This window comes from Aspergillus heteromorphus (genome assembly GCF_003184545.1).
Source record: "Aspergillus heteromorphus CBS 117.55 chromosome Unknown BO70scaffold_2, whole genome shotgun sequence".
NCBI classification, from domain to species: Eukaryota; Fungi; Ascomycota; class Eurotiomycetes; order Eurotiales; family Aspergillaceae; genus Aspergillus; species Aspergillus heteromorphus.
The window spans coordinates 1,180,271-1,204,427 of record NW_020290407.1 but is presented as its reverse complement, the minus strand read 5'-3'; the positions used below and the strand labels follow the sequence as shown (position 1 = coordinate 1,204,427).

General features: G+C 53.3%; 10 protein-coding genes across 10 annotated transcripts; 5 read left to right on the top strand and 5 right to left on the bottom strand.

Annotated features, from left to right (window-relative positions):
- Positions 1 to 358: 358 nt before the first annotated feature.
- Positions 359 to 3,309, bottom strand: BO70DRAFT_83449 (PA and RING finger domain protein). The gene is made up of 2 exons (XM_025548767.1): positions 945 to 3,309; positions 359 to 889 (listed from the first exon to the last, which is right to left on the bottom strand). The coding sequence occupies exons 1-2, from the start codon at positions 3,218 to 3,220 to the stop codon at positions 541 to 543; spliced, it is 2,625 nt and encodes an 874-aa protein (XP_025403484.1). The 5' UTR covers positions 3,221 to 3,309; the 3' UTR covers positions 359 to 540.
- A 680-nt stretch (positions 3,310 to 3,989) lies between these two features.
- Positions 3,990 to 5,141, top strand: BO70DRAFT_83445 (uncharacterized protein). Its single transcript, XM_025548766.1, has 3 exons — positions 3,990 to 4,262; positions 4,366 to 5,055; positions 5,111 to 5,141. The coding sequence occupies exons 1-2, from the start codon at positions 4,198 to 4,200 to the stop codon at positions 4,883 to 4,885; spliced, it is 585 nt and encodes a 194-aa protein (XP_025403483.1). The 5' UTR covers positions 3,990 to 4,197; the 3' UTR covers positions 4,886 to 5,055; positions 5,111 to 5,141.
- Positions 4,913 to 5,761, top strand: BO70DRAFT_358476 (uncharacterized protein). Its single transcript, XM_025542306.1, has 2 exons — positions 4,913 to 5,055; positions 5,111 to 5,761. Exons 1-2 carry the CDS (start codon positions 4,995 to 4,997, stop codon positions 5,632 to 5,634), a joined length of 585 nt encoding a protein of 194 aa, XP_025403482.1. The 5' UTR covers positions 4,913 to 4,994; the 3' UTR covers positions 5,635 to 5,761.
- A 389-nt stretch (positions 5,762 to 6,150) lies between these two features.
- Positions 6,151 to 7,650, top strand: BO70DRAFT_349550 (uncharacterized protein; the record flags this gene model as incomplete). The annotated part of the gene is made up of 1 exon (XM_025541654.1): positions 6,151 to 7,650. One exon carries the CDS (start codon positions 6,151 to 6,153, stop codon positions 7,648 to 7,650), a length of 1,500 nt encoding a protein of 499 aa, XP_025403481.1.
- Positions 7,651 to 8,029: 379 nt separating this feature from the next.
- On the top strand, positions 8,030 to 9,422 carry BO70DRAFT_358475 (uncharacterized protein). The gene is made up of 3 exons (XM_025542305.1): positions 8,030 to 8,167; positions 8,282 to 8,862; positions 8,923 to 9,422. The coding sequence occupies exons 1-3, from the start codon at positions 8,066 to 8,068 to the stop codon at positions 9,038 to 9,040; spliced, it is 801 nt and encodes a 266-aa protein (XP_025403480.1). The 5' UTR covers positions 8,030 to 8,065; the 3' UTR covers positions 9,041 to 9,422.
- Positions 9,423 to 9,598: 176 nt separating this feature from the next.
- BO70DRAFT_349548 (uncharacterized protein) lies at positions 9,599 to 11,417 on the top strand (the record flags this gene model as incomplete). Its single annotated transcript, XM_025541653.1, has 6 exons — positions 9,599 to 9,611; positions 9,654 to 9,664; positions 9,713 to 9,808; positions 9,876 to 10,332; positions 10,398 to 10,506; positions 10,568 to 11,417. 6 exons carry the CDS (start codon positions 9,599 to 9,601, stop codon positions 11,415 to 11,417), a joined length of 1,536 nt encoding a protein of 511 aa, XP_025403479.1.
- Positions 11,418 to 12,179: 762 nt separating this feature from the next.
- Positions 12,180 to 12,679, bottom strand: BO70DRAFT_376813 (uncharacterized protein; the record flags this gene model as incomplete). The annotated part of the gene is made up of 3 exons (XM_025545151.1): positions 12,180 to 12,223; positions 12,305 to 12,472; positions 12,549 to 12,679. Coding segments are annotated over 3 exons (342 nt in total), but the record flags the coding sequence as incomplete, so codon positions are not given.
- A 5,472-nt stretch (positions 12,680 to 18,151) lies between these two features.
- BO70DRAFT_358473 (leucine-rich repeat domain-containing protein) lies at positions 18,152 to 19,455 on the bottom strand. Its single transcript, XM_025542304.1, has 2 exons — positions 19,232 to 19,455; positions 18,152 to 19,166 (listed from the first exon to the last, which is right to left on the bottom strand). Exon 2 carries the CDS (start codon positions 19,154 to 19,156, stop codon positions 18,284 to 18,286), a length of 873 nt encoding a protein of 290 aa, XP_025403477.1. The 5' UTR covers positions 19,157 to 19,166; positions 19,232 to 19,455; the 3' UTR covers positions 18,152 to 18,283.
- Positions 19,456 to 20,757: 1,302 nt separating this feature from the next.
- On the bottom strand, positions 20,758 to 21,456 carry BO70DRAFT_83360 (uncharacterized protein). The gene has a single exon (XM_025548765.1). The coding sequence runs from the start codon at positions 21,319 to 21,321 to the stop codon at positions 20,872 to 20,874; it is 450 nt and encodes a 149-aa protein (XP_025403476.1). The 5' UTR covers positions 21,322 to 21,456; the 3' UTR covers positions 20,758 to 20,871.
- Positions 21,457 to 22,677: 1,221 nt separating this feature from the next.
- BO70DRAFT_83353 (uncharacterized protein) lies at positions 22,678 to 23,369 on the bottom strand. The gene has a single exon (XM_025548764.1). The coding sequence runs from the start codon at positions 23,177 to 23,179 to the stop codon at positions 22,721 to 22,723; it is 459 nt and encodes a 152-aa protein (XP_025403475.1). The 5' UTR covers positions 23,180 to 23,369; the 3' UTR covers positions 22,678 to 22,720.
- Between the last annotated feature and the right edge of the window lie 788 nt (positions 23,370 to 24,157).

Sequence of the window (24,157 nt, the reverse complement as noted above, 5' to 3'; positions counted from 1 at the left end):
GTGTTTCTTATAGATAGAAGAGTAGCGGTGGCGCCAAAATTCGAGTTTGAGGGAGGGAGGGAGGGAGGGAGGGAGGGAGGAAAGAAGAGGGAGGCGGGCCAAGCTGTCTTTGAAGATTATGTAGTTGCAAAGGGGAACAGCATCCAGGAAGTGGGCATTTCAGCAGCCAGTTCGTAGAGCAATGTCCGGGGTTGGGTGGGGTGGGGTGGGATCAAGGAGGATATCGGTCCCTGGGACAAAGGTAGAGGAGGCGGTTCGGCCAGAGATTAGACGCGGGAGAGAGGGAGGGTGAGTCAGGCGGAGACAGGACATGGTCATAGAGATTGGAAATTGTTCTTGCCCAATGGCCGCTATTTGCCTGCCATGCATAACCACCAAACGCCAACCGACTCAAGGTGCACAATGTCAAAACATCGCTAATGCTGCTCGGATCACAAGAAAAAAAAAACGCCCCGAAAGACAGAAAACCCCTCGTCCGGAAACACATTCATCCAAGAGAGGAAGAGGGGCGGTGGATAGAAATGAAGCAAGAGAAGCAGATCACCTGCTGCCTTCCGTCTGAGCTTGATGCCAGATCGTGTCTCCACTAAGAGCGGAATAACTCAGCGCTGCAAAGTTTCTCCAACCCGGTGGCGCTGAGGATGCCTGCCCTTCGAGAAGGCCTGTATCGGCACCCGCATGGCGTTCGAGGTCTGACGTCTCGTCCTCGCTCACACCGGTGATCGGGACCGGCGCTGACGATGCACTATGCTGAGAATCGGCGTCGTCACGGTATGTTTCCTCAGTCAACGCCTCCGCTGGCTCGGTAGTTTTGCTCTGAGACATTGACCGAACTACGTCACCTTTGCAGATCGGACAAGTTCGCCGGCGCGTTGTGAGCCAAGGTGTGCTGTAAAGATCGTTAGATAACTGCGGGAAATGTACTGACGATTGCGGTCACTTACATGCACTCTGCATGGAACTCATGCCCACAGGGTAGACTCATCACCCTGCTCTGTCCATCAACGTATTCCTCCAGACACACAACGCACTCGACTTGCCGCCCGGTGTATTTACGCCGCCACAAGGTCGATCCAGATTTCTCCTTCTTCGACATCTTTGATGGACTCTTCGCGTCCGTAGCCCTCAAATCCTGGTAGGATTGGGACGGCATTTCAGATCGTCCCGAGTGACTTCTAGCACCCAGCAAGGGAGAAGTCGGCGACACCGGACCAGGGCTGACGGATCTTGGAGAACTCGATCCCGAAGATGTCGTGATGGTGTGATATGTTCGTACGGGCAAACGTTCGACGAGAGACTTCGGGGCTCGCCAGCGTCTCCGTCGGATCCGGGACCGGAGCAACAAAAGAACATATACAACAGTCAACGTGAGTAGGGGGCTGACGACAAGGACCAATAGGGTATCAAAGAAAGGGCTCGTAGACATGCTCGTTGGCGTCAAGGTGACCCATAAACCGTCATGTTCTGCTGTATCAACGCTCTGGCTGCTCTGAGAAGCCGCGTCGCGTGACTTCTGATCCTCGGCAGCTGGTGTGCTTGTGCTGGAACTTTGGCTGGAGTCTGGCTCGTCATCCGTAGCCCAGAGGAAATGTTTGGTGAACCAGCCATTCTTCGGCGAGGACGGCTCCTTTTCAACACGATCAGATGAAGTTTTGATGCTAGAATCCGACATCTTTGACTCCTTATCGACGCTAGACTTCTCAACAGTGCGGTACTCTCCACTTCCTGGAGTGATGCTGCCACCCTTTAGAGTGGCTGATGTGGGTCGTGATCCCTTATCGCTATTTTGCGCTCTGCTACTGTCGATTTCTGTGCGACTGGTGGGTGACGGAAGGGCGCTGCCCTTCGGGACTACCAGGTCTGGATCTCGCCAGTCCTGCACCCCAATAACGAATCCATCCCCATCTGTATTGCTCGATGTAGATCCAGATTTCTTGCGACCCTCAGCAGAACTATCGGCCCTCGTTTTGGAGTGACTGTGATCAATCTCATCCTGGGACGGCTCCTGGTCATCCCAACGATCTAACAAAATCCAGTTAATATTGCCGCTACTGGGAGGGCGACGACTATCCTCCGGCGGAGACCACGGCTTTCCACCATGGCCGCTGAGGCCGAACAAGGACTTAAGACCGTGGAAGAACCCGGATTTTGGTTTCGAAGGGACCAAGCTCTCGTGGGTCACTGCATTGTGAGTCGATGTGGGTGACGGTGTGACAGAAGTGGTCGCCGTAGTAGCCACGCGTTGCTTTCCAGAGTTGCCGTGACTAATGAGTTTGGCGTGAGAGCTGGATCCATCCTCTGCCCCGGAATCGTCCCAGGTTTGAGGAGGCACCAAGGAGGATAGCAGGTGTGCCGTTGTATGGGAAGTGAACAAGGCGGGGATTGTCACATTGGAAGTGTCACCCCGCGCATACATGGTGACGAGACTTCCTCCTCGGGTGTCGTCTCCGACAATCAGAGCGATTCCTCCACGTCGCTGGACCCACTTGACCTTCTCCAGGAAGCCACAGCCGCCCCTACTCAATAGGACGACCTTGCCATTGATCTCGGCGCTTTCTTGCAGAGACTGGATGTCCGCATGAGCGGCTTGTCGGGTCTGAGAGCGTTCCCCGTGTTTTTCAATGACATTCGAATCTGATACTTCCGACTCCGGGAGAGGGTGGTGGAGGTGGTCATCCGTGCCGTCATTAGTCAACGGGGAAGTTGCTTTATTGTTGGTGTCGTGTTGAGTATCGGTGTCAGGTTGAGGAATTGTGTGGCGATGGTTCGGCGAAACGACTGGTTCATTCGAGGGACCAGACCCCGACTTCCCAGTTGTGCTGTCCGTGCCCGCAGGTGGCTTCAGACCATCGCCTTCTCCCCAACCCGGGATATCTGAGCATCCTAGTTCCCCTTCGGCCCCAGCCGCAGTTCGCTCCCCAAAGCCGCTGCCAATCCACACTTGGGCGCTAAGTCCCTTGTCTGGGAGCATAGGACCAAACGCCGCAGGTCTGGCGAGGAAAAAGGTCGAGTTGTCATCGGTTAGGCTGATTATAGCGGAGGGCGGGAAGAGCGATGAGGGGATATTGAAGGAAAAGAGGGCGTGCAGGCCAGTGGCTCGACCAGCGAGCGAACTGGGGGTGGACACGCGAGGAGAGGATGTTAAGGCGGAAAAGAGCGTGAGTAAGATGGGGAGGAAGATAAGGCAGAAAACGACCAGAATCAAACGTGGTGGTCGCATAGTTGCGAGATGGCCACAGAACCAGGCACCAGAGATTGTTCGACCGAGTGGGAGGGGGAAGAGAAAGAAAGAGAGAGGAAGGAGGTCAAGTTCGGTCGGAGGAAGTTGTGGTGGTGGCAGTGGTGGCAGTGGTGGTGGTGGTGATAATCGGTTCTTGCAGGCGATAGTCCTAGGACCAATCAGACGGTCGTGGCAGCGCAACAGGACGGGCACTCATCGAGAGGGCAGGGAGAAACAAGCAAGGTGCGAAAAGGAACAAAAGAAAGGAAGGAAAGCCAAGCCAGAAGGACTAGAAGCCGCCCAGACGTGGAGGAGGAGGGGGAGGGAGCAGTAGGGACATGGACGAAACGATAGGGAGAGGCAGAAGGGGATGGGGGGGGTGGATGGGGGGATGGATGGGAATGGGGATGGAGGATGGGATGGAGAAGGCAGCGAAAGAATGATCAGCTCACGCAGTCAGTCTGAGAGGCCGAGCCAGCCAGTCAGCCAGTCAGTCAGACACGCAAGCACCGCCTCGGCGGTCACGGGATGAGTCCCTGCCTGAGGCGGTTCCTCCTTAGGCTTCTAGGCTAGTTAACTACAGCGGGGCCTGATTCCCAGGGGGCTCAGGCAGCCGCCGTATTGTCACTCACTACCTACCTACGTCACGGCCTCTTGTCACTTTCGAGGTGCTCCCTAGATGGGGATGGGTTCTACACTCAGCTTCAATCGGCATACCGCCAGTTGACCATTAATCAGCACTTCGAAAAACTCCAAGAATGCCAGCACTCCCCCACTATCCATGGATATAGCATGCTGGTATTACCGCCCCCGTGTGTCACCGACCCCAACACCCTTGCTGGATACATCTATTACATCCATTACACACCACGTTACCCGGCACTGTTCTCCTCCCCGCAGATCAAGCTGTCTTCCACTTCCCGTCACGAATTCCCCCCACCCACCCTGCTGTTAGCCCGGGGCAATAGTAATGGTCCATGTCGAACTCGGTTTTTCGATGGCCCTCTGATCGACAATGCAGGAGCGTTTCGAGTGAAGATAGGTATGTCCTGTCCAATTCCCCACTAAAGCGCCCCTCCCATGCTGACATATACTGGTATCGACTCCGTACTTCAGTAGAACTAACCACAGCGGACTTTCCTTAGGGGCCATCCAAACGTCTTCGTGATGCTAGGCCCTCTGATACAAATCGCCCTCCCATGCAATAATCTCCTCGGACTCACCGTTAGATGTTTCACTCGCAAGCAGTACATATTGAGTCTGTATTACCATGGCTCCATCACACACGAGGATTGGCGATGTAGGGTTCGGCCAACTTTTGGTCCTATGCCGAGTGGTGATACTCCGGTGGAACCCCAGGAATATAAGCGGGGTCGCGCTGTGGCGCACCATCCAGGGTTCCGTGGCTGGTGCGATCTGAGCTTAACTCGCCAACTCGAGGGTCTGGATTCGCTGTTATGGTTGGATGACGTGAACGACATCCCGGTCCTCATACAAACCGTCTGCATTCTTGTACGCCATCGCCCGGATGTTGGATCCGGACGTCACCACCGTCCGCCTCCCGTGATGGCATTGCGACAATCTGCTTGGTCCTCGCTCATGGTTGCAGCTGGTCATCTTTCCGGGTTAGCCGTGAAGTGGGGTTCATATATAAACGTACTGTAGCCCGGGACAATGTCCTTGTGGGGATGGATTATATTGTCACTGTACTATTTGGTCATCTCTTGAGAGACACATACAATATCAACAACATCATATCTACAGAGCTGTCAAAATGTCGAACATTATGCACAAAGTCAAGGATGCCATAACTGGCCATCACAACGACTCCTATAGTATTGTCCCCCATTCTCGCCGTGTAATCCTGAGCTAGTACTGATCAAAGTCCAGGCAAAGGAAGTCACGGATCGAAGCCTAGCTCTGGCGACTATAGCTCCGCCAATCAAGGCACTGGACCTGGTTCGAACACCTACGGCGCCGATGACTACGAATCCAGGACTGACACATACGGCTCGGGCGCTGGTGAATACAATGCCAAACAAGGCGGCGGTAACTACGGCTCCCAGTATGGAGGATATGGCCAGCATTCAGGATCCGGAGGCTATGATCCAGGTAACACTGGCGGCCATCAGGCTGGCGCTGGCGGATATGGAAGACAATCCGAATCTGGAGGCTATGGCTCAGGCAACACTGGTGGTTATCAGACCGGCGCTCGTGATTATGGATCTGGAACTGGAGATTATCCGCCGCAAGGAGCTAAGCCGATGTACGGAGACAGCAGCCTTGATACGCGTGGAACCAGTGGAGATGATGGCTATGAATATGGTGGAAACCAGTTGGACTCCGGCAAGATGGGCTCCAATATAGGCCATCTTCGCTCCAGTAGTGGCGGTGCCCAGCGGAATCAATGGTAAAAGCACTGGTACAGAGTATCAACAAAACCCCGCAAGAGCTTTGGATGGATTTATTTCTTTGATGTATCTATGTGCTGATTGGTCTTCATGTTTATTATATGCAGAAATTAATTATTTTCTAACCCAGATCCTGTAGGATGGAGCCATGCGTACCTCAACTTCCATCACTTCAGTCTTAGATTCATTGTTCACGAACAATGGGGGTCAGTGAGATCGTGCAGCGAGAGAAATACTGGAGCTGGTGTATGGAAGGAACTTCAAACATCTAGCAGGGGCTAACTATTCTCCCTGTACTCTCACCGTAAGGCCAGAAACCATGCAGCCTGGATATGTGGAGGTGAGGTAAACAGCGCAAACAGGCAAGTGCAGCGTTTCAGTGAATGCCCTGGGCTGTTTCCTTTCTCTTCACCCGTCCCCTACTCCGATCTTTCTGACCTCTTCTGCTTACTTCCTCGCGCTTGGCGGCGTGTTTGGCTAACCGGCACCATTTTACTTTATCCTGATGCTATCGCAATAATGTCGTCATCCAAAGGTCTAAACCTCCCTGGAGCTTTGGAAGATGAGCATGAGCTGGACAACTTTGAAGATCTTGCGTCCTCTCAGCCAATCCCCTTGTCCCAACTATGCACTAAATCCAGCTCTAAGAGGGGTGCGAGAGGCCGGAGACTTCTATCAGAAGTTTCATCTGGCAGCGAGTCTCGCGAGACCCACCCCACGAGACAGCAGAGAGTCCTGTCACGTTTGTCCGCGTTACATCAATCCAGTATGGGGAGCAGCCGTTTGAATTTGGACACGGAACCATTCACGTCCTCTCAGTTGAGCTCACAGGGGTGGGGAAGCGGTGATGAGAGTCACTACAAACAGAACCCTCTGAGTTACTCGAGGAGCTACAACTCGTCCTATTCACACAGCACCCCACTGCATGGGTCGGTCACCGAGGACACCTCTCTCCACCTCTACGGAGCCAACTTCGACCGAACCTACAACCAGTCGCCATACGAGTCCTTAAGAATTCGCACGCGTCCTAAGCGACCTGCAACTCAGATTACCTCCGGTCTGCAACTTTCGGGACCTCCAATTCCCCCACAACCTGAACCAGTCATGGAGCGCGTGCCTGTTGTTCGAGATCTCGAAAAGGAAGAGAAAAGACGCAAGTTTAAAGAAGAGGTGACTGCGCTGCTCAAGAGCGTGGCAAATGAGATCGAGAATCCTAAGCCGGATGAGATGCCTATGAAGCACCAAGACGCGTCCATGCAGCACCCGGACAAGCCCAGGAAGTACCCAGCTACAACCATGAAGCATGAGGATACAGTCATGAAACACCAGGATACAGCCTTTAAGCACCACGGCATGACCATGAAGTACAAGGATACGGCCTTCAAGCACGGCATGACTATGAAACACCAGGGTCCAGACTTCAAGCACCCGGATACATCTTTGAAGCATCAGGATACAGTATTCAAGCACCACGATATGACCCCGAAGCACCTGGATACAGCCTTCAAGTATGACGACATGGTAATGAAGCAGCACGATACAGCCGTGAAGCACAACGACATGGTCATGAAGTTCCACGACATGTCCATGGGGGCCAAGACTCATCCTATGCGCAAATCTCAACCGTGGGAGACCAAAACTCTCGGTGGGAGCATCGTATCTAATCGTGACCATGATTTCGCAGCACAGACCGAGAAAGTTCTGAGAACCCCCCCCGGGCTCACTAGACCAAAAGGTCAACTCCAGCAGAGAGAGGAAGATGCTGAAGCCTGGTTCCATAGAGATAGCCGAGGGGAGGATCACCTTCGTCAACAGATTGCAGGTATTGCTGGCAATTGCCCCAGCACGAAGGAAGAGCAGACCACTCAACTCCTGGGCGATATTATCCTGAACCTCTACGGCTACGTCTCCAAGGATGGCTCTAAGAAGGCTGGGAATTTTAATAATTTCGGGGATGCGCCACCTTCCTGCTACTCGCCCAAGAAGGATAACAAGCCTCGCAGTTATTTCGACTGGTGATGGCCGATGCTGCTTCTACAGAAGATCATGTCTACTGGTCAAAATTTCATTTCAATGTACGATTAGCTCAAGTTAGTCCACGTTAACTCGACAGAGGGCTCAAGGGTTTCCTTGGGTGCCAAATGAAGCATAGTAATGTAACCTCGTACTTTTATCTGTGCTATATCTGCGTAGTTGTAGTAGACTACTACCTAGTAGTAGTAGTAGTAGTAGCAGTAGACTAGCAGTATGGAGTTGCCCGGCAGATGCAGCCCCTGAATTACGGTAATGGCAATACCGGGGGGATGCATGCCGCACGGATGTTAATGCGGTCTGCGACGTCACCGCCAGTCGCGCCACACAAAGCTTCCAAGCGTCCACCTTTTCCCCTCCGCATGTACATAGCTTTGCATTGGCCGAAAACCTCCGATATCCCATGGCAGACAAGATTAAGAATGCAATTGCCGAAGAGGCAGCCCATGTCAGGGTCATTGCAAAAGATCTCGTCATGTCGGGGACGTACTTTTACCCATTGAAGGTGAGCTCACAGCGGCTACCCCGGTAGCTAGCTGTTTACTGTTTACTTCATTCAGAAAGCAATCAGAACTACTAGATACAGCACAATGCTAACCCCACACCCCACCATCCAAAGGGCATAATTTACACAGCCAACCACCGCCCGCTATGGCGCCCCTTCCTCTCGCGATCCTACCAAACCCTCAGTCTAGGCGTCGGCGTCACCTCGGCGATGTTCTTCTTCACCTACGTGCCCCAAGCTGCCGTGATGGCGATCACCAGCGGCCCTCTCGCGCCCGTCTCCGCCGCCCTCCTCGTCCTCAGCGAAAGCTCCACCATCACCACCTTTCTCATCCGATCCTTCTATCTCGCTGACGCCCTCACCGATACATTCGACGGCACTCTCATAGAAGAGGGCCAGGACGCTCTCGTCTCGCAGGATAGACCCGTCGTTCCGCATGGAAAGGCTGCGGATGCGATCGCCCGTCTTGGGAATACGTTCAAGGGCCCGCTGGAGAGATTCAGACCGAGGAATCTTCTCAGGTCGTTGTTGTTGCTGCCGCTGAACTGCGTGCCCGTTGTGGGTACCGCGGTTTATGTTTATATTCAGGGGAAGCAGTTCGGGCCCGATGCGCATGAAAGGTTTTTCCAGCTGAAGGGCTGGAAGGGGAAGGAGGTGGATGAATGGGTGACGAAGTTTAGGGGGGCGTATACCGGGTGAGCTTTTTGACTTCGTTTCTTGTGGTGGCGGGCTGAGCTGACTGGTAACTTACTTAGGTTTGGAATGGCGTCTTTTGCGCTGGAAATGATACCCTTTGCTTCGATTGCGTTTGCGTTCACGAATACCGTTGGGGCGGCGCTGTGGGCTGCGGATATGGAGAGGGCGATTCAGTAGTGTGGATCAAGGCTGGGTATGTATGTATACTACGGGGTTTAGTTTGGATGGTTGGGAGGTTATAGCGTTGTTACCGGTTCCCAAAAAGTATTTCACAGCAGCCAACTGATTCTTGTCTCGCCTCATCTGCGTTGTTGAACAGACTGACGTGCAGTGCTCGCTGCTTCTAACATCCTTCTATTGGAGTGTCGACGACTAGTGGCATGAATGAGTTCTGACGATCTAGATCTACCATCGTCAAGTCTGTACTTACCTTGGAGCTTCCATCGTTCTGTCTGATACAGCAGATGCATCTCGTGCAAGTGATGGCTCCCACAACGACGAGGATCTGAACCATGAATTGAACATAACAAAATGCAGCTCACAGGTTATTGTTGCCAAGACTGAACTATCTGTGTCCTTTAGATGAGATCTGAGGGCCCCGTTTCCCATGAGCAGGTCGGCCTACTGGCATATCACTACAGTAGCGACAATCAGGGACTTGGCCTGTTGCGAAGCTCTTCTCGAGACTGTCATCCTTCGGTAGTTCGTAATGTCCCTAGTATCAAATCGGCTAGCATGTCTATCAACAGTAGGCTCAGATGAATGCTGCTAGCAAGGAATTGTAGTATAGATCAACTAACAGTAGGTGGAAACCTGAGTTAAGCATTTATACTGGCCTACTATTTCAAGCAATGTAACCAACTACTCGAACGTCTCTGCGCATTCCACGGCGCTGAGATCTCCCCCGGGCCTCGGCCTCGGCAGATCGAAAAAGCAGTATGCAAGGTAAGCACTAATCCCCTTGGCATGTCCTCACATGGCTGACATGGACCCCTACTTAAAGTATTTCTAGCTCCCTGCGGGGAGCATTTGGCATCTCTACCCCCCTACAGGATCTGTCTCATTGTGGCTGCTCACTATGAATCCACCCTTCCCGTTCCAAGTCATCGAACACTCCATTCCAGCCCAGCATATCCGTGAACATCCCCATGGCATCAACGGCCGCCAGGAAGCTGTCCTCCAGCTCGCCATCAAACAATATGTCCCTCTCGACCGTCCCGATCCTATACCCGAGAACGCAGTCACAATCATCGGAGCCCACGGGACAGGTTTCCCCAAGGTATCTGAACCATTCTCATCCAAGAAAGAAAGCCCCGCTAACAACGCACAGGAAGTATATGAGCCCCTCTGGGAAGATCTCTACGCTCAGCTGAAGAAGCAATCCGTCCCGCTGCGGGGGATTTGGGTCGCCGATGTCTCAAACCAGGGAGCCAGCGGAGTGCTGAACGAGTATACCCAGGGAGACAACAGTGCGCCTCCCCCCTCCCTCTTCCTCCCCAGAACAACACATCCCAGTACTCATATACCACCTCAGCCCACTGGTTCGACCACTCTCGTGACCTCCTCCACATGACCAACCACTTCCGGGACGAAATGCCCCGACCCATCATCGGCATCGCCCACAGCATGGGATGCGCCCAACTGTCCGTCTTCCCCCCTCTCCCATCCTATCCAACACCCCCACCCCCGCTAACCAGGCCACAGAATCCACCTGAGCATCCTCCACCCCCGCCTCCTCTCCACACTCATCCTCTACGAACCCGTCATCCTCGACATCCCCACCACGCCCTCGCCCGCCCCCAACCCCTCCCTCCCCGCCGCCCTCAAACCCGACTTCTGGCCCACGCGCGCCACCGCAGAAACATACTTCGCCAAAGCCCTCCGTAAATGGGACCCCCGGGCACGAGCCCGATACCTCCAGTACGGGCTCCGCAACATACCCACACGTCTCTATCCTACCTCAACCCCATCCCCCACCACCACAACCCCCATACTCACCCCAGTAACCCTAACCACAACCAAACACCACGAAGCCTGGAGCTACTCGATCCCCAACCTGACCCCGCCAGACCCTAACCCCAAACTCGACCGCCTCCTCCTCCCAGACTGGGACCGCACCCTCGAGCTCCCCGTCCTGTTCTCCCGACCGGAATGTCTCGCCGCAATGCGCGAGCTCCCATTCGTCAGACCCAGCGTGCTGTGGGTATTCGCCGGGCGGAGTTATCTGTCTGGGGCGGCGGAGCAAGACAGGAAGATGAGTGTGACCGGCACAGGCACGGGGGGTAGTGGTGGCGCTCAGGAGGGGAAGGTAAGCAGGGCGGTGTTGGAGAAGGGGGGGCATGGGCTCGTGGTTGAGGAGGTGGGGTGGTGTGCGGGTGTTGCGGGGGAGTGGGTGGCCCGGTGGAAGGGAGGGTGGTTGGAGGAGGAAGCGTTTTGGAAGGCGTATCGAAGTGGGAAGTCGGATGGGGAGATGCTGAGGAGTTCGGAGGTGGGCATGGAGGTCATGAGGATGAGGATGGGGAGTTTGAGGGGAAGTGTGAGAGGGAAGTTGTGAGGGTTAGACGGTGTATATAATTGAGTTGTACTGACGTGACCTGTTCATCTACCCATACTCCATGGCAGGTCGACTTTTTGTCTGCAGAGCATGTTGTCTGGCGGAGAAAGCGAGGGCGAGAACGAAGGCGAAGTCGAAAGTCGGGGGAGAAGGCGGGCGAGGGGGGGGGGGGGGTTTATACGATTTGAGCGCTGTAGAAATAGCCCATTTAGGAAGGCGCAGAGTTCGGCCACGCCAGGTTGGAGGTTGGTTGGGGATGTCCCACCCCTCACTCTCACCCCTGATGATCGAATAAGGCTACAGTTTTTGGGCTGGGAAATGCAGCTCGAGCTTCTGGTTTTGCCACTGTTTCTTCCATAATCTGAAATGAATTAGAAGTCATCGACGCGATTAATACCAATAACAGGCCGCTACAACAAGAGAACACTGCGAAAGCACGGATGGATAGACAATAATCTCAACAACCCGAATAAATTATATCTCAATTCCTCGTCATGACCCCCCCTATCTACTTCACCTATAAGCCCCCCCCAACACCTCAAGGAAAACAAACTAGCCCAGCTGCACCGTCCCCAAGCCACGCCCTCGATTCTCAGTCTCAACCAGTCTCCTATGTTTGAGAGAACCACCGGGGAAAAATGAGGACTACCCCCCATACTGCCTATCCGATCACCCAGGATCTGACAGACTCGACGTATTCCACTTACAAGTCAATAGTGAAATGATCACTGACAACGGTTGCCGCCCCCCAATTAGCAACGTGCTGGGCCTCCTCGGGTGTAAGGAGAGCGATTTGATAGCTGGTGCTAAACCACCCAACCCCGTGTCATCAGTATCCAGAGACTCAATTCTCTCTTTGCGGTGGGTGGTCGACCGGAGGAACGTACCTAGCCGCATTGCCCGAATGATCCGCGATCGCACTCTGGAGCGTCTCCCAGGAAACAGTATCCATACTCTGGATTTGGAGATAGATCAGGTTCCCGATTGGCTCGTACCAGCCGTTGTCGGGGGAGTCTTGGTAGTGCCATAGGTAAGGGTATACGGTTGAGAGATCGCTTTTAGAGGGGGTAGGGAGGGAGAGTTAGCGATTGACTTGACTTTGGGAATGGGCTGGGGATGTTCTCGACGTACTTGACATCGTCCCAGCTGATGGTGAGGTCCTCGCCGGGGGTCACAACGGTGGAAGCAGTGGGATTGGTGATGCGCAGCGCACTGCCAGTGGCGAGGAGCAGGGATGCGATGGTGGCAAGTGTGAAGCGCATGGTTGCGAGAGTGATCAGGGTGGATTGAGATGGGAAGTTTGGTGTAGGAGTCTAGAGATCAGATCTGATGAGAATCAGTTGTGGTTGTTGAGGATGAATGCCAGAAACCCTCGCGATATCAGGCTGTTTATATACCTGAGTCGGAGGAATATCTTGACTCCTACTCCTCATCCCTGTCTCCATCAAGTATGAGGGTATTTCTTTTTCCCAACCGATTATTGGCATTGCGTTCGAATCCGGGCCGAAACCAGCAGTCGGGTTATCAAACCCGGATAGGCGTCTTTTGAACATGGAGACGTCATTGACGCCCTATCTCATCTCTTCCCGATTTGGCGTCTATACCGAACAGCCGATGTAGCTTATGGTGCCATCGCGTACTGTACACGTAGTAAGTCTACACCCATGGGGTTACGGGAACTGGCGCCTCGGTCGCACTATTAGCCCCAATTGACCGGGATCGATGGAACTGGTGCACTTGGCCCCGGTGCTGAGCAATAAGCGAGGTCGTTGTGGTTCAACGGTCGGACGGTCATGCAGGCCTCGATTTTAAAGTTGACTGCGGACACGCGGAAACGTTGGGGCTGTCGACACGGTGTGTATCTGTCTGTCCATGTGCTTTGGGGAAGTTCCGGAAGCCTGCGATGTATTTCTACTCTGCTGTTAACAGGAAGATGGTTTGTTTCAGGCATTGACTGATAGGAGATTCGCCTCATGTTGGCCAGATCCCGGTCCCAGATTAGGTAGGACGTGGATGGTACTTAGTTTTTGGAGGATATGTCTCTAGCTTTGCGGGATTATAATAGGAGCAAGACTATTATGGATGGAACCAACAGCAAGGAAATGGGGCCGGGGGATTGTTGTACTGAGGAGAGGTATGTCGCAATGAGGCAACACACGGTGGTGCAGGCCCGCGCAGGGCCGCGGAGGCAGCCAACTGGCAGGTGTCAACCTCAGGCACCGCTGACAACTATACCCATGCCCTCATACATCGATGCGAGCTCGGTGTATATTAGGGAGAGAATGTGAAATTTGCGGATATTTTCATAATCCTTGCCTTTAAGGCGAGGGCCATCTCACAATCCGGTTACATGGTGACTCAGGAATGTGTGTCACATCTATGAACCGAGGCATTGAGTGACTAGATCAGTAGTTCCTGATCTTGACCTACGCTGCAGCTGATGTGCTCGCTGCTCTTAATCGAATCCCGAGGAACATGAGTGGAAAGGATTTGTCCTAAAACTATGAACGTGGAAGTAGTATTAGATGTTCTTATGTCTGGATGGTTTGTTATGAATATGAGGTTATATGTCCAGTATATGATCAAGTCAGGCTAGAAGAGAGAAACATGCCATGTGCTCGTGTGGAAAAAGATCAGTCATTGGCAAAGTAGAGCAGGAAAGTTGTGGACTGAAAAGAAGGGGGAAAAGTAACACGGATCCATTCCAGGGAAAACCCTTGATACTGTAGTCAATACTCGGTATTCCTCCAACGATACTCTGCTGCCTATCCAGTTGGTCCCCTCTCCAGATCGCCTGGTTTCACAGCAAGCTCAATCTGCCTCTAGTATGTTTGGGCCAGAACTATTATGAAGGTTTCTGTTTCTCTTCTCGCTTCTATTTTGTCACTAGGGGAGGGGCACGAACCAGGCAGCCATAGGGGGGGAGGGGGGGCAGGGGGCAACACAGCGTCTTGTCTGCCATATACCCACTCATTATTGATAGTGGTTGTGGCAGTTGCACTTACAGATATAGACTGTTCCAGAACACGATGCGTCCCCGGGGTAGATGCATATACCCAAGGTGTTCCATGCAGCATGCCTCCCGATCAATCGATCAGTCTGTCATAATTCTGCAGATTCAAGCCCGATGAGTTTATCTGGTACGATAGGATCATGAGTTACTCTCTTGCGAGTATGGTCACCGACCCACAGACAGTAGCCAGACAGAAACACCTGATTCAGCGATTAAGAAGAATAAACAAGAAGTCAAGGAAGGCTTTCTAACATGTCCAAGGTTGACGAGGACCCTTTTCAAAGCGGAGACATCCATACCATCTCCGAGGCGCCATAGAGAGCGAGAGATCTGCATCCGAGTCTCATTAATCTGCATCAACAGTCGTTTGAACCGTTTTTGTCATGGCAATAATCACAATGGAACGACACAGACCCTCATATGAGAGGAGATATCAAACCCATGGTCATTTGAAAACTTCTGAAGTGGCTAGCTCAGTCATAGGATGTTATATTCTGGCTGGATTATATCCATCCGGTGGCCTTTCTGATTAATTTCGCCTTCGCTCCCTTTGGAAGAAGGTTATCTGGCCACGGCGTTGATATTCTATCCTGACCCGTGATCCCTTCTGTCGGGATATTACCTGTCCACCTGAGAATCCTAGAACAGCTTCTCAATCATGACTCCTGACGTTTTCTCTTATCTTATGAGCCGGAGCCTTTCTTGCTCCCCGAGTATGCCGCATCCTCCGAATCGTTCGTCGGCTGTGTCATGTCTCGGAATACCCCCCCCTCGGGTGCTGTTGTGTTTCCGGGCAGTAAGGATGTTTCGTATGCGATGGTTGCTGCAGGAAGGCAGCGCTTGTCAGCGATAATGATGCTCGATGAGGTTATTCGCAAATAACAATCACTAGTAACCTGATGATGTTGGTTCCTAACTAGAAGGTGAGAATGCAAGAGACGAGGCTATCTAGGCTACTTGATGACCGCAGGTGGCAATCACCCCCTGGCAATGCCGAGACCAAGTGATACACCAACAGGTCGTTTCCCTTGACCTTCAAAAAATCAATCGAATCGCTCCCTGACGAGGATAGGTTGACTTATCCAGGAATTAGCTCAAAGGTAAGGTAACCGGGATTTTCTCCAAGACGCTCATCGTTCTGATGTTCAGTCGGTCCCTGCGCGTCCATCGGACGCCTAAAAGCAGACCGTACGTATAGAATAAACGAGGATATCTTCACAGTGGCTTGAACCTCTTCAGCGTTAACTTGCAGTATGGCAGTGCCCATATCCTATCTAGATCCCAACATTGAAATCCCGGAAGAGCTTGCAGCCATCCATGCTGCTGTCGTTGGATTACATAGATTGGTATCCTCCATGTAAGCCTGGGTATCGTTTGGGTCCATATTAGCCCTAAGCATGAATTTGAAGAATTGGAGCTCCAAACCTTTTCTGAAAGACCACGGGTAAATCTCCCTGACAGTCCTGAATCTAGGTTAAGCAGCACACTCACGCGTCCGGTCATGCCTCGACGCTTAGGGTTAGATAGCGAGCAACCGAACCACGTCTAAATGGATAGGCAAGGTATAGAAATAGTCAATGCGCGAGGCAATAGGCTCTTTCTTTTTGACTGACCTCATGCCATCGAGAAAGGTCATTCTAGTCAGATTTCTTTTGTATTTTCACCCAGTACATGAACCTTGCCAGGTAGGTAGTCTGACACAGTCCAGTCATCGTTGTCTCTCAGGGCCACCTGTGAGTATTTTCGTCTACCTCCTGTCTTCCCTATTGTCAGTGCACAATTCTTTGTTCGTTATCTCTCTGGGGTGGACATGGTAAGTGGGGAATGATTCTTCCAGAATTAACTCTTTCTCTTTTTCAGGGACCCCAGTGTCGGTTTGAATGCTTGCCAGGTAGTGCTGGAACCATGCCAACACGATAGTTGATCCGAATTGTTAACTATCATGAATATCCAAAAAGGAACATATTATAGCAGAGACTGTAAGGGGTGAAACCCCCCCCCCCCCCCCCCCCCCAAAATTTATCCGACAAATCCGTTTTCGGATTCAGATTGAGCTTCGAAGGGGTCGTGACGCGCATTATCAGATGACAGTATACCCACCAAAACTGCACAACATGCAAATCCAACAGTGGTCTCTGTAGCCATATAGGGAACTTGCCCAGAGGTTCTGTAAACTTGAACTCCATAATATGTCCCGCTTCTATTTTGAATATTCCCACAGAATCAACCAAAGCATCAAGCTTCTGAACTGAAATTCCCTTGTTATTTGAGTCCTCGCCGATGTCTAGAGGATGCCTTGATGCTCCCTTGGCAGCTCAAATATCCCCAACGAAAGGGTTTTATTTAACCTGGCCTATCTTCGTAACTCCAGTGTCATTCCTGACGGACCGCCAGAGATTGTGGCATGATATAATATATCCCTCACTTTTGGGTACTCGCATTTCATTCGTTCGCTAGGTTCTTCTATCCCAGCCTTCCGTGTTGGAAATTCGGTCTCGAACGAAACGGATTTAGCTGCTTTCCACCATTAACTAGCACGCTTGGCCCTGACGCTCTGCAAATGCATTGATGTACCCAGCTGGAGGGTAGGTAAGCAGGATGTCTAGCTGTATACTGGATAGAAATGTGGTATGGTGTGTGTAGATATATTGGTATCCAATTGATAATATATCGATGTGATAGGTTTGTGTTCTGCATGGACTGCTTTGTGTGTTCGGGTCAATTGTGTATATAGTTATAGGATGGCTATGTGGGTGGTAGGTTATAGAGTTGAGGGGGTGGTTGAGGAGGAAGAGGAAGAGCCTGGAAGGGGAAGGGGAAGAAGGAGAGAAAGGATGAGAAGGGTGAGATTGGATTTGGGGTTATATGCACATTCGGCCGATGATAAATTGAATAAGTCTTTGGTTATTAACTACCTATTGATTGGGCGGAGTTAATTCCATCTTCAGCCACAAAGGTGGCGAGGTATGAAGAGAGTCAAAAATATTGAATATAGGTCAAGATGATGATTCACTTAGGGTCTGTCTCCAGAGCATACGGTCATTGATGACGGAGTTTTTATATCAAATGATCTACGGGAAATAAATGTCGTAAATGCACAGGTGCTAAGCTACAGTAACTAGAATACAAACAAACAGCACCTAAAAAAAAAAAAGCTGTTAAAGAGTATACTATAAGAAGAAAGGCCCATGAATCCCCAACACCACCATCTATATGCGTAGTAACCCACCCAATCTATGCGATGCCCCCCCCCCTCCGCCTCCAATAAGTCCAAAGCATAAGCCCACAAACAGAGACCACCCCCAAAAAGCTCCCGAGAGACCACAACGACAACGACAACGACAGCCCATCCACAGCTGCCCTAACTCTATCTCTCTCCTCTACCACCACCCCCTCAACATCCACAAGAACCTCACCCGCCGTCGTATACTCCCCCACCCAGCACTTCCAAACCACACTCCCATACACCAACCCGCCTACCTCTGGAAAAATCCCAGGCTCATACCTCTCAGCAATCCCCTCCCAGTCCTCATCACGGACCCCCGCATATGGGGCCTCGCGGGTCTCAATCTCAAAGATCAAGCACCCCAACGCAAGAGCCTGGTGCAAGGCTCTAGGCAGCCAGCCACTCTTGCGGATGCATCAATAATAGCAAGCAAATGGGTCAAAGATCAGAACCGATACCCTTATAGTTCTAGGCATCATGCAATAAATAACCTCCCCTCCCTCTATATGCATAAAAATATCTATATCGAATCGGAAATCGGACAATTAATATACACTCCACTCCCAACACCAACACCATACATATATACAACACTCCCCCATCCCCAGCACACGCACTCACACCTAATTAAATACCACCAGGCACACACCCCACACTACACCCGAACCTCCGAAACGGCAACGGCCGCAACAACTCACCGGAAGCCCTGGGCCCCTTCAGCCCATTCTCATACGTACTGCAATCCCACCACTCGATCCACTCCGTCCTCGCAAGAACAAACCCGCGATGGCAGACCGAACAAGACCGGCCCCCGGCAGCACGCACCTCCCTGGCCGCGCGCAACAGCCTCAACATAAGCGCCGGGTAATCCGCCATCTCCTCGTCCGGGATGAGGTCGAAATAGGATGACCTGCTGAATGAGAGCAACGAGACCTCGCGCAGGGACGGGACCCGCGTTTCGGAGACTGAGTCCGTCGGGTCGAGTGTTACGCCTTCCGCATTGTACCGTGTCACCGGGCCCGTCGCGACGTGGACAGGCGCCCAGGCTTCCTCTGGGGCGGGACCGTCATATATACAGGACTTGAGCTCGTCGGACGGGATATGCCAATGCGCGATATCTGTACCCGGGTCTTCGATTTGGAGGAGCGGGTTGGGGCGCACGGTGAGGTGCTTTAGATCGCCCTTTTTGATTAGGAAGAGGAGTTCCCAGGGGAGGTGGTGCAGGCGGTTCACCGAGAGGTTGACCTCCTGGAGCATGGTCAGTTTGCGGATCGCGGGTGGGATCTGGGTGAGTTTGTTGTTGCGGAGGCTGAGGACGCGGAGGGTGTCGAGCTCAAAGAGCTCGGATGTGATGCTGTGGAGGGCGTTGCCTGCGAGGAAGAGTCGGAGGAAGGGTTCGAGTGAGCTGTAGACTTCTTCGCTAATGGGGGGTTCTTTGATTGTGGGCAGTTTGGTGAGGTGTTGGAGAGGGCGCAGGAGGCCCGGGGGGATGGTGCGCATGTTTCCGCCGCTGGAAGACATCAGTCAGTTCCTTAGTTTCTGGATATCATTTGGAGATGGCAGGATAATGAATACCTCAGATCCACACAATCCTTCCCCTTCTCCAAACAATCATTCACGACCGTCCGCGCAATGAGATGCTCCCTCGGTTCCTCCACCTTCCTAAACACGGCTCTCTGCTGCACCTGCACCTGCCCCTGCCCCTGCATCTGCATCTGCCTCTGCTGCACCATCTGCGCCCTCATCCCCAATCCCAATATCCCTGCCCCATTATCGTCATCACCATCAACCCTCCTAACCAACTCCTCCCCCCAGTTTGTATCCCCTCTGCATCCATCAAAAACCCCGAATCATCACTCCCCATCCAAACACCACTATCCACCAGCCTCTTCTCCTTAAACTCTCCGCGCTTGCGCTTCGAATTCCGATCCTTGTCCTTGTCCTTCACCATCTCCCCCCACCAGGTACCGCGGTACCGGCGCTTGCGACTGCCGGCGCCCGCGACGGGCGCGTGGTAGTTCTCCAGCCCGGAGGCCGGGATGTCATCGCTGGAGAAGAGCGCGGGGTCGCTGGAGGGGGGTTGGCTGGAGCGGTCGAGGTCGGAGAAGCGGGTGTGGGAGTGAGAGTGAGAGTGAGAGTGGGAGGGGAATGAGGGGAGGGGGTGGCGACGGCGGGGGGTGTTTGTGATGGAGAGAGTGTGTTGGGTGGAGGGCGGATTCGGTGAGCGGTGACGGATACGTCGGGGCGGAGGGAGGGGGATTTCGTGGTCCATTGCTGAGAATTCCAAGGGGTAATGCAATTATGGCAGTGGATAATGCGGATGATGCAGGTCGGTGGACGGGTGGAGAGGCTGTCTGTAAGGGGTGCGTGCAGCGCTCCGTGTGCAGTGTACAGTATGGAGGGGCGAGAACGGGCGCGCGCTGGGATGGGAATGCGGATGCGAATGCGAGTCAGTAATAAAGAATGGAGGGAGGGAGATCACATCACCATCGGATCATGACGTCCGAGGGGAGGGATGACTGGCGATCGATCGTCGTCGGATTGACACTTCCCGAGAAAGAAGGAAGAAAGAAAGAAAGTACTGGGATGGAGTGCGTGTTGGGGGGATTCGCACTCTTGATTCGATGTTTACGGACGCGTCGCGGTGGGCGGGGCGATTGATAACCACATCCACATCTGCTCGGATTTACGGATCGCGGGTTTAGGGGAGATAAGTTGTGGATCTTCACTGCTACTCTTTACTGGCTATGGACTACAGATGAGGGATTAATCACGGCGTACAAGATAGATAGTCTGGTGACAGAAAATGTAAGTAATTCTGGGTCGACCCTATACAAACAAACACTATGTGCACAGCTGGGATTTCTGGCCGAACCCGTTGAAGCAGAAGAAAATATAAGGGAAAAAAAAAAAAGGTCCGTCCCCGACAACTGCTGGCCCAAACCCAGCAGCCAATTCCATCATCTCGTCAAATCTGAAACATCATAAGGGGGTATATGAATCCATAAGCGATCGCCCATGCCGCCCGAGCGCAGTCGAGGGACGTAGCATGGTGCGACGAGAAATTAATATAGGCGGTAGAAGTAGATTAAGTCAAGTAATGTGAAGAGTGGGTGTTCGAGGAGAGTCAAGTGGCCGTCTGACCGTCTCACGCGTGGAAGGGGATGGGGGCGGCGTTGACAAGTTGAAGCTGAAGCTAGCAGTGTGGTGGTTCTTTACAGAGCGCCCAGGAGAAGAGCAATGGATCCGGCGACGAGCGCGACGGGCATCCTGGCGTCGATGCTGCCGGCGCCCGAGTCGAGGCTGGCGGAGTGAGAAGCAGAGGCGGCGGCAGAGCCGGAGGGGCTGCCGGAGGGGCTGCCGGAGGCGCTGGCCGTCACGGTGACCGAGGCGAACGAGCTCGAAGCCGGCGCGGAGGAGCTGACGGCGGCAGAGCTGGCCTGGACCCGGATGCTGGGGATGGCGTGGGTCGGGATGACGGGCACAGAGGAGGTCGAGGAGGACGAGACCACGCTGCTGGTGGTGGGCTTGACCTCGTCGACGTGGACCAGGGTGCGGGTGATGTAGTTGGTTACCGTCGAGGTGCTGGTGGTGTCGATATCCGCAGCGACGAGCTGGGAGGCGGCCACGCAGAGGACGGAGGAGAGCAGGGCGTTGAACTTCATTTTGGCTGGATTGAAGATGACGTGGATATGTGATGTGATGTCTTGTTATGTTCTGTTCTGAGAAAGTATGGTGACGCGGTATATGTACGTTGTCGCAGGTAGGGCTATCACCGCAAGTGCGCAACCAAGAGGGAAATGAGTGACGGGGTCTTGAAATAGACGAGACGCGAACGAGTGAGCGTCTAGAAGGCGAGAAGGGCAAAAGCTGGCAGGGGTAAGGAGCGTGGGGAGCGCTGCTCGAGACGAAGACGGGGGAGCTGAAACGATGCGATGTCTGAAGATGCGCCGAGGGGAGGAGCAGGCGGGACTAAATACCAGAGGAATAACAAAGACCGCCCACAGACCATAAACAGGGCCACCACACGAGCGCCGCCGGGGAAATTCCTCGGCCAGTCGCAAGGGGGGGGGAGGAAGAGAAGTGGAAGCAGCCTCGGGCCCATCTGGAATGTTTGCTGTTTGCTTGACACTCGGCCACGTTGGCCCTCGCCAGCGCATCCATTTTCCACCTCCTTTTGGGCGCTTCGAGTCAAGATCGGCCAGCGCCCTACTGGGCCAAGGATCCGGCGGCCACTTACTTACTCCGTCGGGTGGAGGTCATACTTTGGCTTTGGTTCCTGAGTACAAAGTCATCGTTTGTCGCCCCCGACCCGTGGTTGTCACGGCAGACAGGCAGACAGGCACTCACGGCGACCGTGGATGGGCTCTGGTTTCATTTCATTGTTCTGCAACTGGTTTCACTCTCTTTTCCTCCTCTCGCCCTTGACTCCTGCATACCCCTGGATTGGTTGAGGCACCTTGAAACGATGCATGGACGTGGTGCTGCCCGAATTGGTGGTCAATAGTGTTGGTGACGACGCAGGAGGAGAACACAAACCGAACCCCTGAAAGTGAACTCACTTGGACCGCCTCGGAAACCCTCCCGAATCCAACAAACTCTGCACACTCATCATCAATCCAAATTGTCAATCCAATAATCACCCCCAATGGTTCGTTTGATTTGTTCTCCGCCGGTTCCTGGCTAGTCGCTCAATGAATCCCTCGCAACTCCGGGCTAGCCCGCTACTAGTTCTCTCTAGTCCGGCGCAGGACCCAAGGGACCAGGCGGCCCTTGCAGCAGTAATTAAACCTAATTATGCGCATTTTTCAACTGCGACCTTCTCTCGTCAGTCTCTGGCATACATGCTCATGCCTGCGAATGCGAATGCGAATGTCCGATCCCCTCCTTCATGGTCATGGCCCCGGCTCCTGTCACCCCCAGCTCGTTTCATCTACACAGGGGGCCCCTATGCTTCGTCGCCATGGCCACCTGACTGAAAGGGTCTCCTGAAAGGAAGTGAAACGAAATTAAACAAAGACAAAGATGGGATTGACCCGAAAAAGATGGGTGTGGTTACAAAGCTCATACTGGCAGCATCCAAAGAACGGCCAGTAGGCCAGAAATCTCTTTCGAGGTTCTAGGCGCGGCCCCCGTAAAGAGTGGGGTCGCCGTGATCTGGGTCGCGGTGGTGCCTCCCCTGAGCGATGCCAAAGAGGATACACTCTTGTGTGGTGGACTAGATACTGGCCGAGGGGATCGGTGTGGATGCGGGTGTCTTATTCCCCGGTAAGTGCCCTTGCTGACTGCTGCCGTGGCCGTTGCTGCCGCCACCGTGGTGAATAGGTGGGGGCAACAGGGTTGGAATCGTGACTGGAAGGACATCTGCTGTGCTCCGTAGCAGTAGACAGTTCGTTCTGCTGTGCAGAAGCTGCAGACGTGTCGGACTGTGAGACTCCGAGCTGCCGCCATTTGGCTGGGGTGTGGATGCAAATCCCTGAGGAGATCCGGAGTTGGCGCCGGACACGCCACCTGACTGTGCATAGGGCTGCGTATTGGAGCCGGAAACAGTAGACCCCTCAGCAGAGCCCTCAAAGCCGCTCGTCAATGAGCTGGTGGATGATGCGCCGCTCTCTACTCCGGACTGACCTGGTTGGGTCCCAGCGAAAGAACCTTGAGGGGTAACGGTCCCCAGGCCCGACGTTGCCTCCCCCAACTTCAGGGTCTGGGACTGTGAGCTGTGGGTGGTGTCGGGTTTGAAACCGGATGTTTCCTGCTCAGAACCGCTCGAAGATGAAGCAGATGTTGGCGCCCGGGATTGTGAGCCATGGGGGCGCTGAAACCCGATGCTTCTTCCCCATTACCACTGGAAGACAAGCCGGATGTTTGAGGTTGGGTAATTGGGGGGTAGTCAGTTCCAGAGCCTCATGATCTCTCTCCAGAACTACTCAATGAGAAGCAAGACGATCCCTCTCCAGACCCATTTGAAGAGCTAGATGTTGCCATCCGCGGTTGAGAGCCATGAGGAGTACCAATACTGAAGTCCGACGATTCCTCCCCAGCACCACTCGGAGATGAAACGGATGTATGAGGCTGGGAAGCATGGGTAGTGTCAACCCCGAGGCCCAATGAGTTTTCTCCAGAACTATTCGACGACGAGCTAAATGACCCCTCTGCATGGCTACTCGATGATGAGCCAGCTGTCTGGGGCTTTGAATTATGAGGATGAGTACCAACCCCAAGGCCAGATGATTCCTCCCCAGAGCCACTCCACGAAGCATACGTTCCGGACTGTGAGTCATGACCGCCGGGGTAAGTCACAGATTCACCTCCAGACCCGCCCTGTGTGGTCGTCGCGGCAGACTGAGAACCAGAAGATCCCTCTGCTGAGAACCCTGGCCCTTGAGGCGTAGATCCTGGAATTGTGGGAAGGGCCGGGCCCCGTGGCTTGGGTGGAATGCCCTGGGACTTTGGCAGAGAAGCCCCGGGCAAGCCTGGAATTGGCACAGCTGTGTTCGTCGC

Coding starts and splice junctions, on each gene's coding strand:
- BO70DRAFT_83353 (XM_025548764.1), bottom strand. CDS start 23,179: ATGCACAGTCAGGTGGCGTGTCCGGCGCCAACTCCGGATCTCCTCAGG.
- BO70DRAFT_358475 (XM_025542305.1), top strand. CDS start 8,066: ATGGCAGACAAGATTAAGAATGCAATTGCCGAAGAGGCAGCCCATGTC. Junction 8,168..8,281: donor CGTACTTTTACCCATTGAAG/GTGAGCTCACAG, acceptor CACCATCCAAAG/GGCATAATTTACACAGCCAA. Junction 8,863..8,922: donor TTTAGGGGGGCGTATACCGG/GTGAGCTTTTTG, acceptor TAACTTACTTAG/GTTTGGAATGGCGTCTTTTG.
- BO70DRAFT_83449 (XM_025548767.1), bottom strand. CDS start 3,220: ATGCGACCACCACGTTTGATTCTGGTCGTTTTCTGCCTTATCTTCCTC. Junction 890..944: donor GAGTTCCATGCAGAGTGCAT/GTAAGTGACCGC, acceptor CGATCTTTACAG/CACACCTTGGCTCACAACGC.
- BO70DRAFT_358476 (XM_025542306.1), top strand. CDS start 4,995: ATGTCGAACATTATGCACAAAGTCAAGGATGCCATAACTGGCCATCAC. Junction 5,056..5,110: donor CCATCACAACGACTCCTATA/GTATTGTCCCCC, acceptor ATCAAAGTCCAG/GCAAAGGAAGTCACGGATCG.
- BO70DRAFT_358473 (XM_025542304.1), bottom strand. CDS start 19,156: ATGCGCACCATCCCCCCGGGCCTCCTGCGCCCTCTCCAACACCTCACC.
- BO70DRAFT_83360 (XM_025548765.1), bottom strand. CDS start 21,321: ATGAAGTTCAACGCCCTGCTCTCCTCCGTCCTCTGCGTGGCCGCCTCC.
- BO70DRAFT_83445 (XM_025548766.1), top strand. CDS start 4,198: ATGTCGAACTCGGTTTTTCGATGGCCCTCTGATCGACAATGCAGGAGC. Junction 4,263..4,365: donor AGCGTTTCGAGTGAAGATAG/GTATGTCCTGTC, acceptor GACTTTCCTTAG/GGGCCATCCAAACGTCTTCG.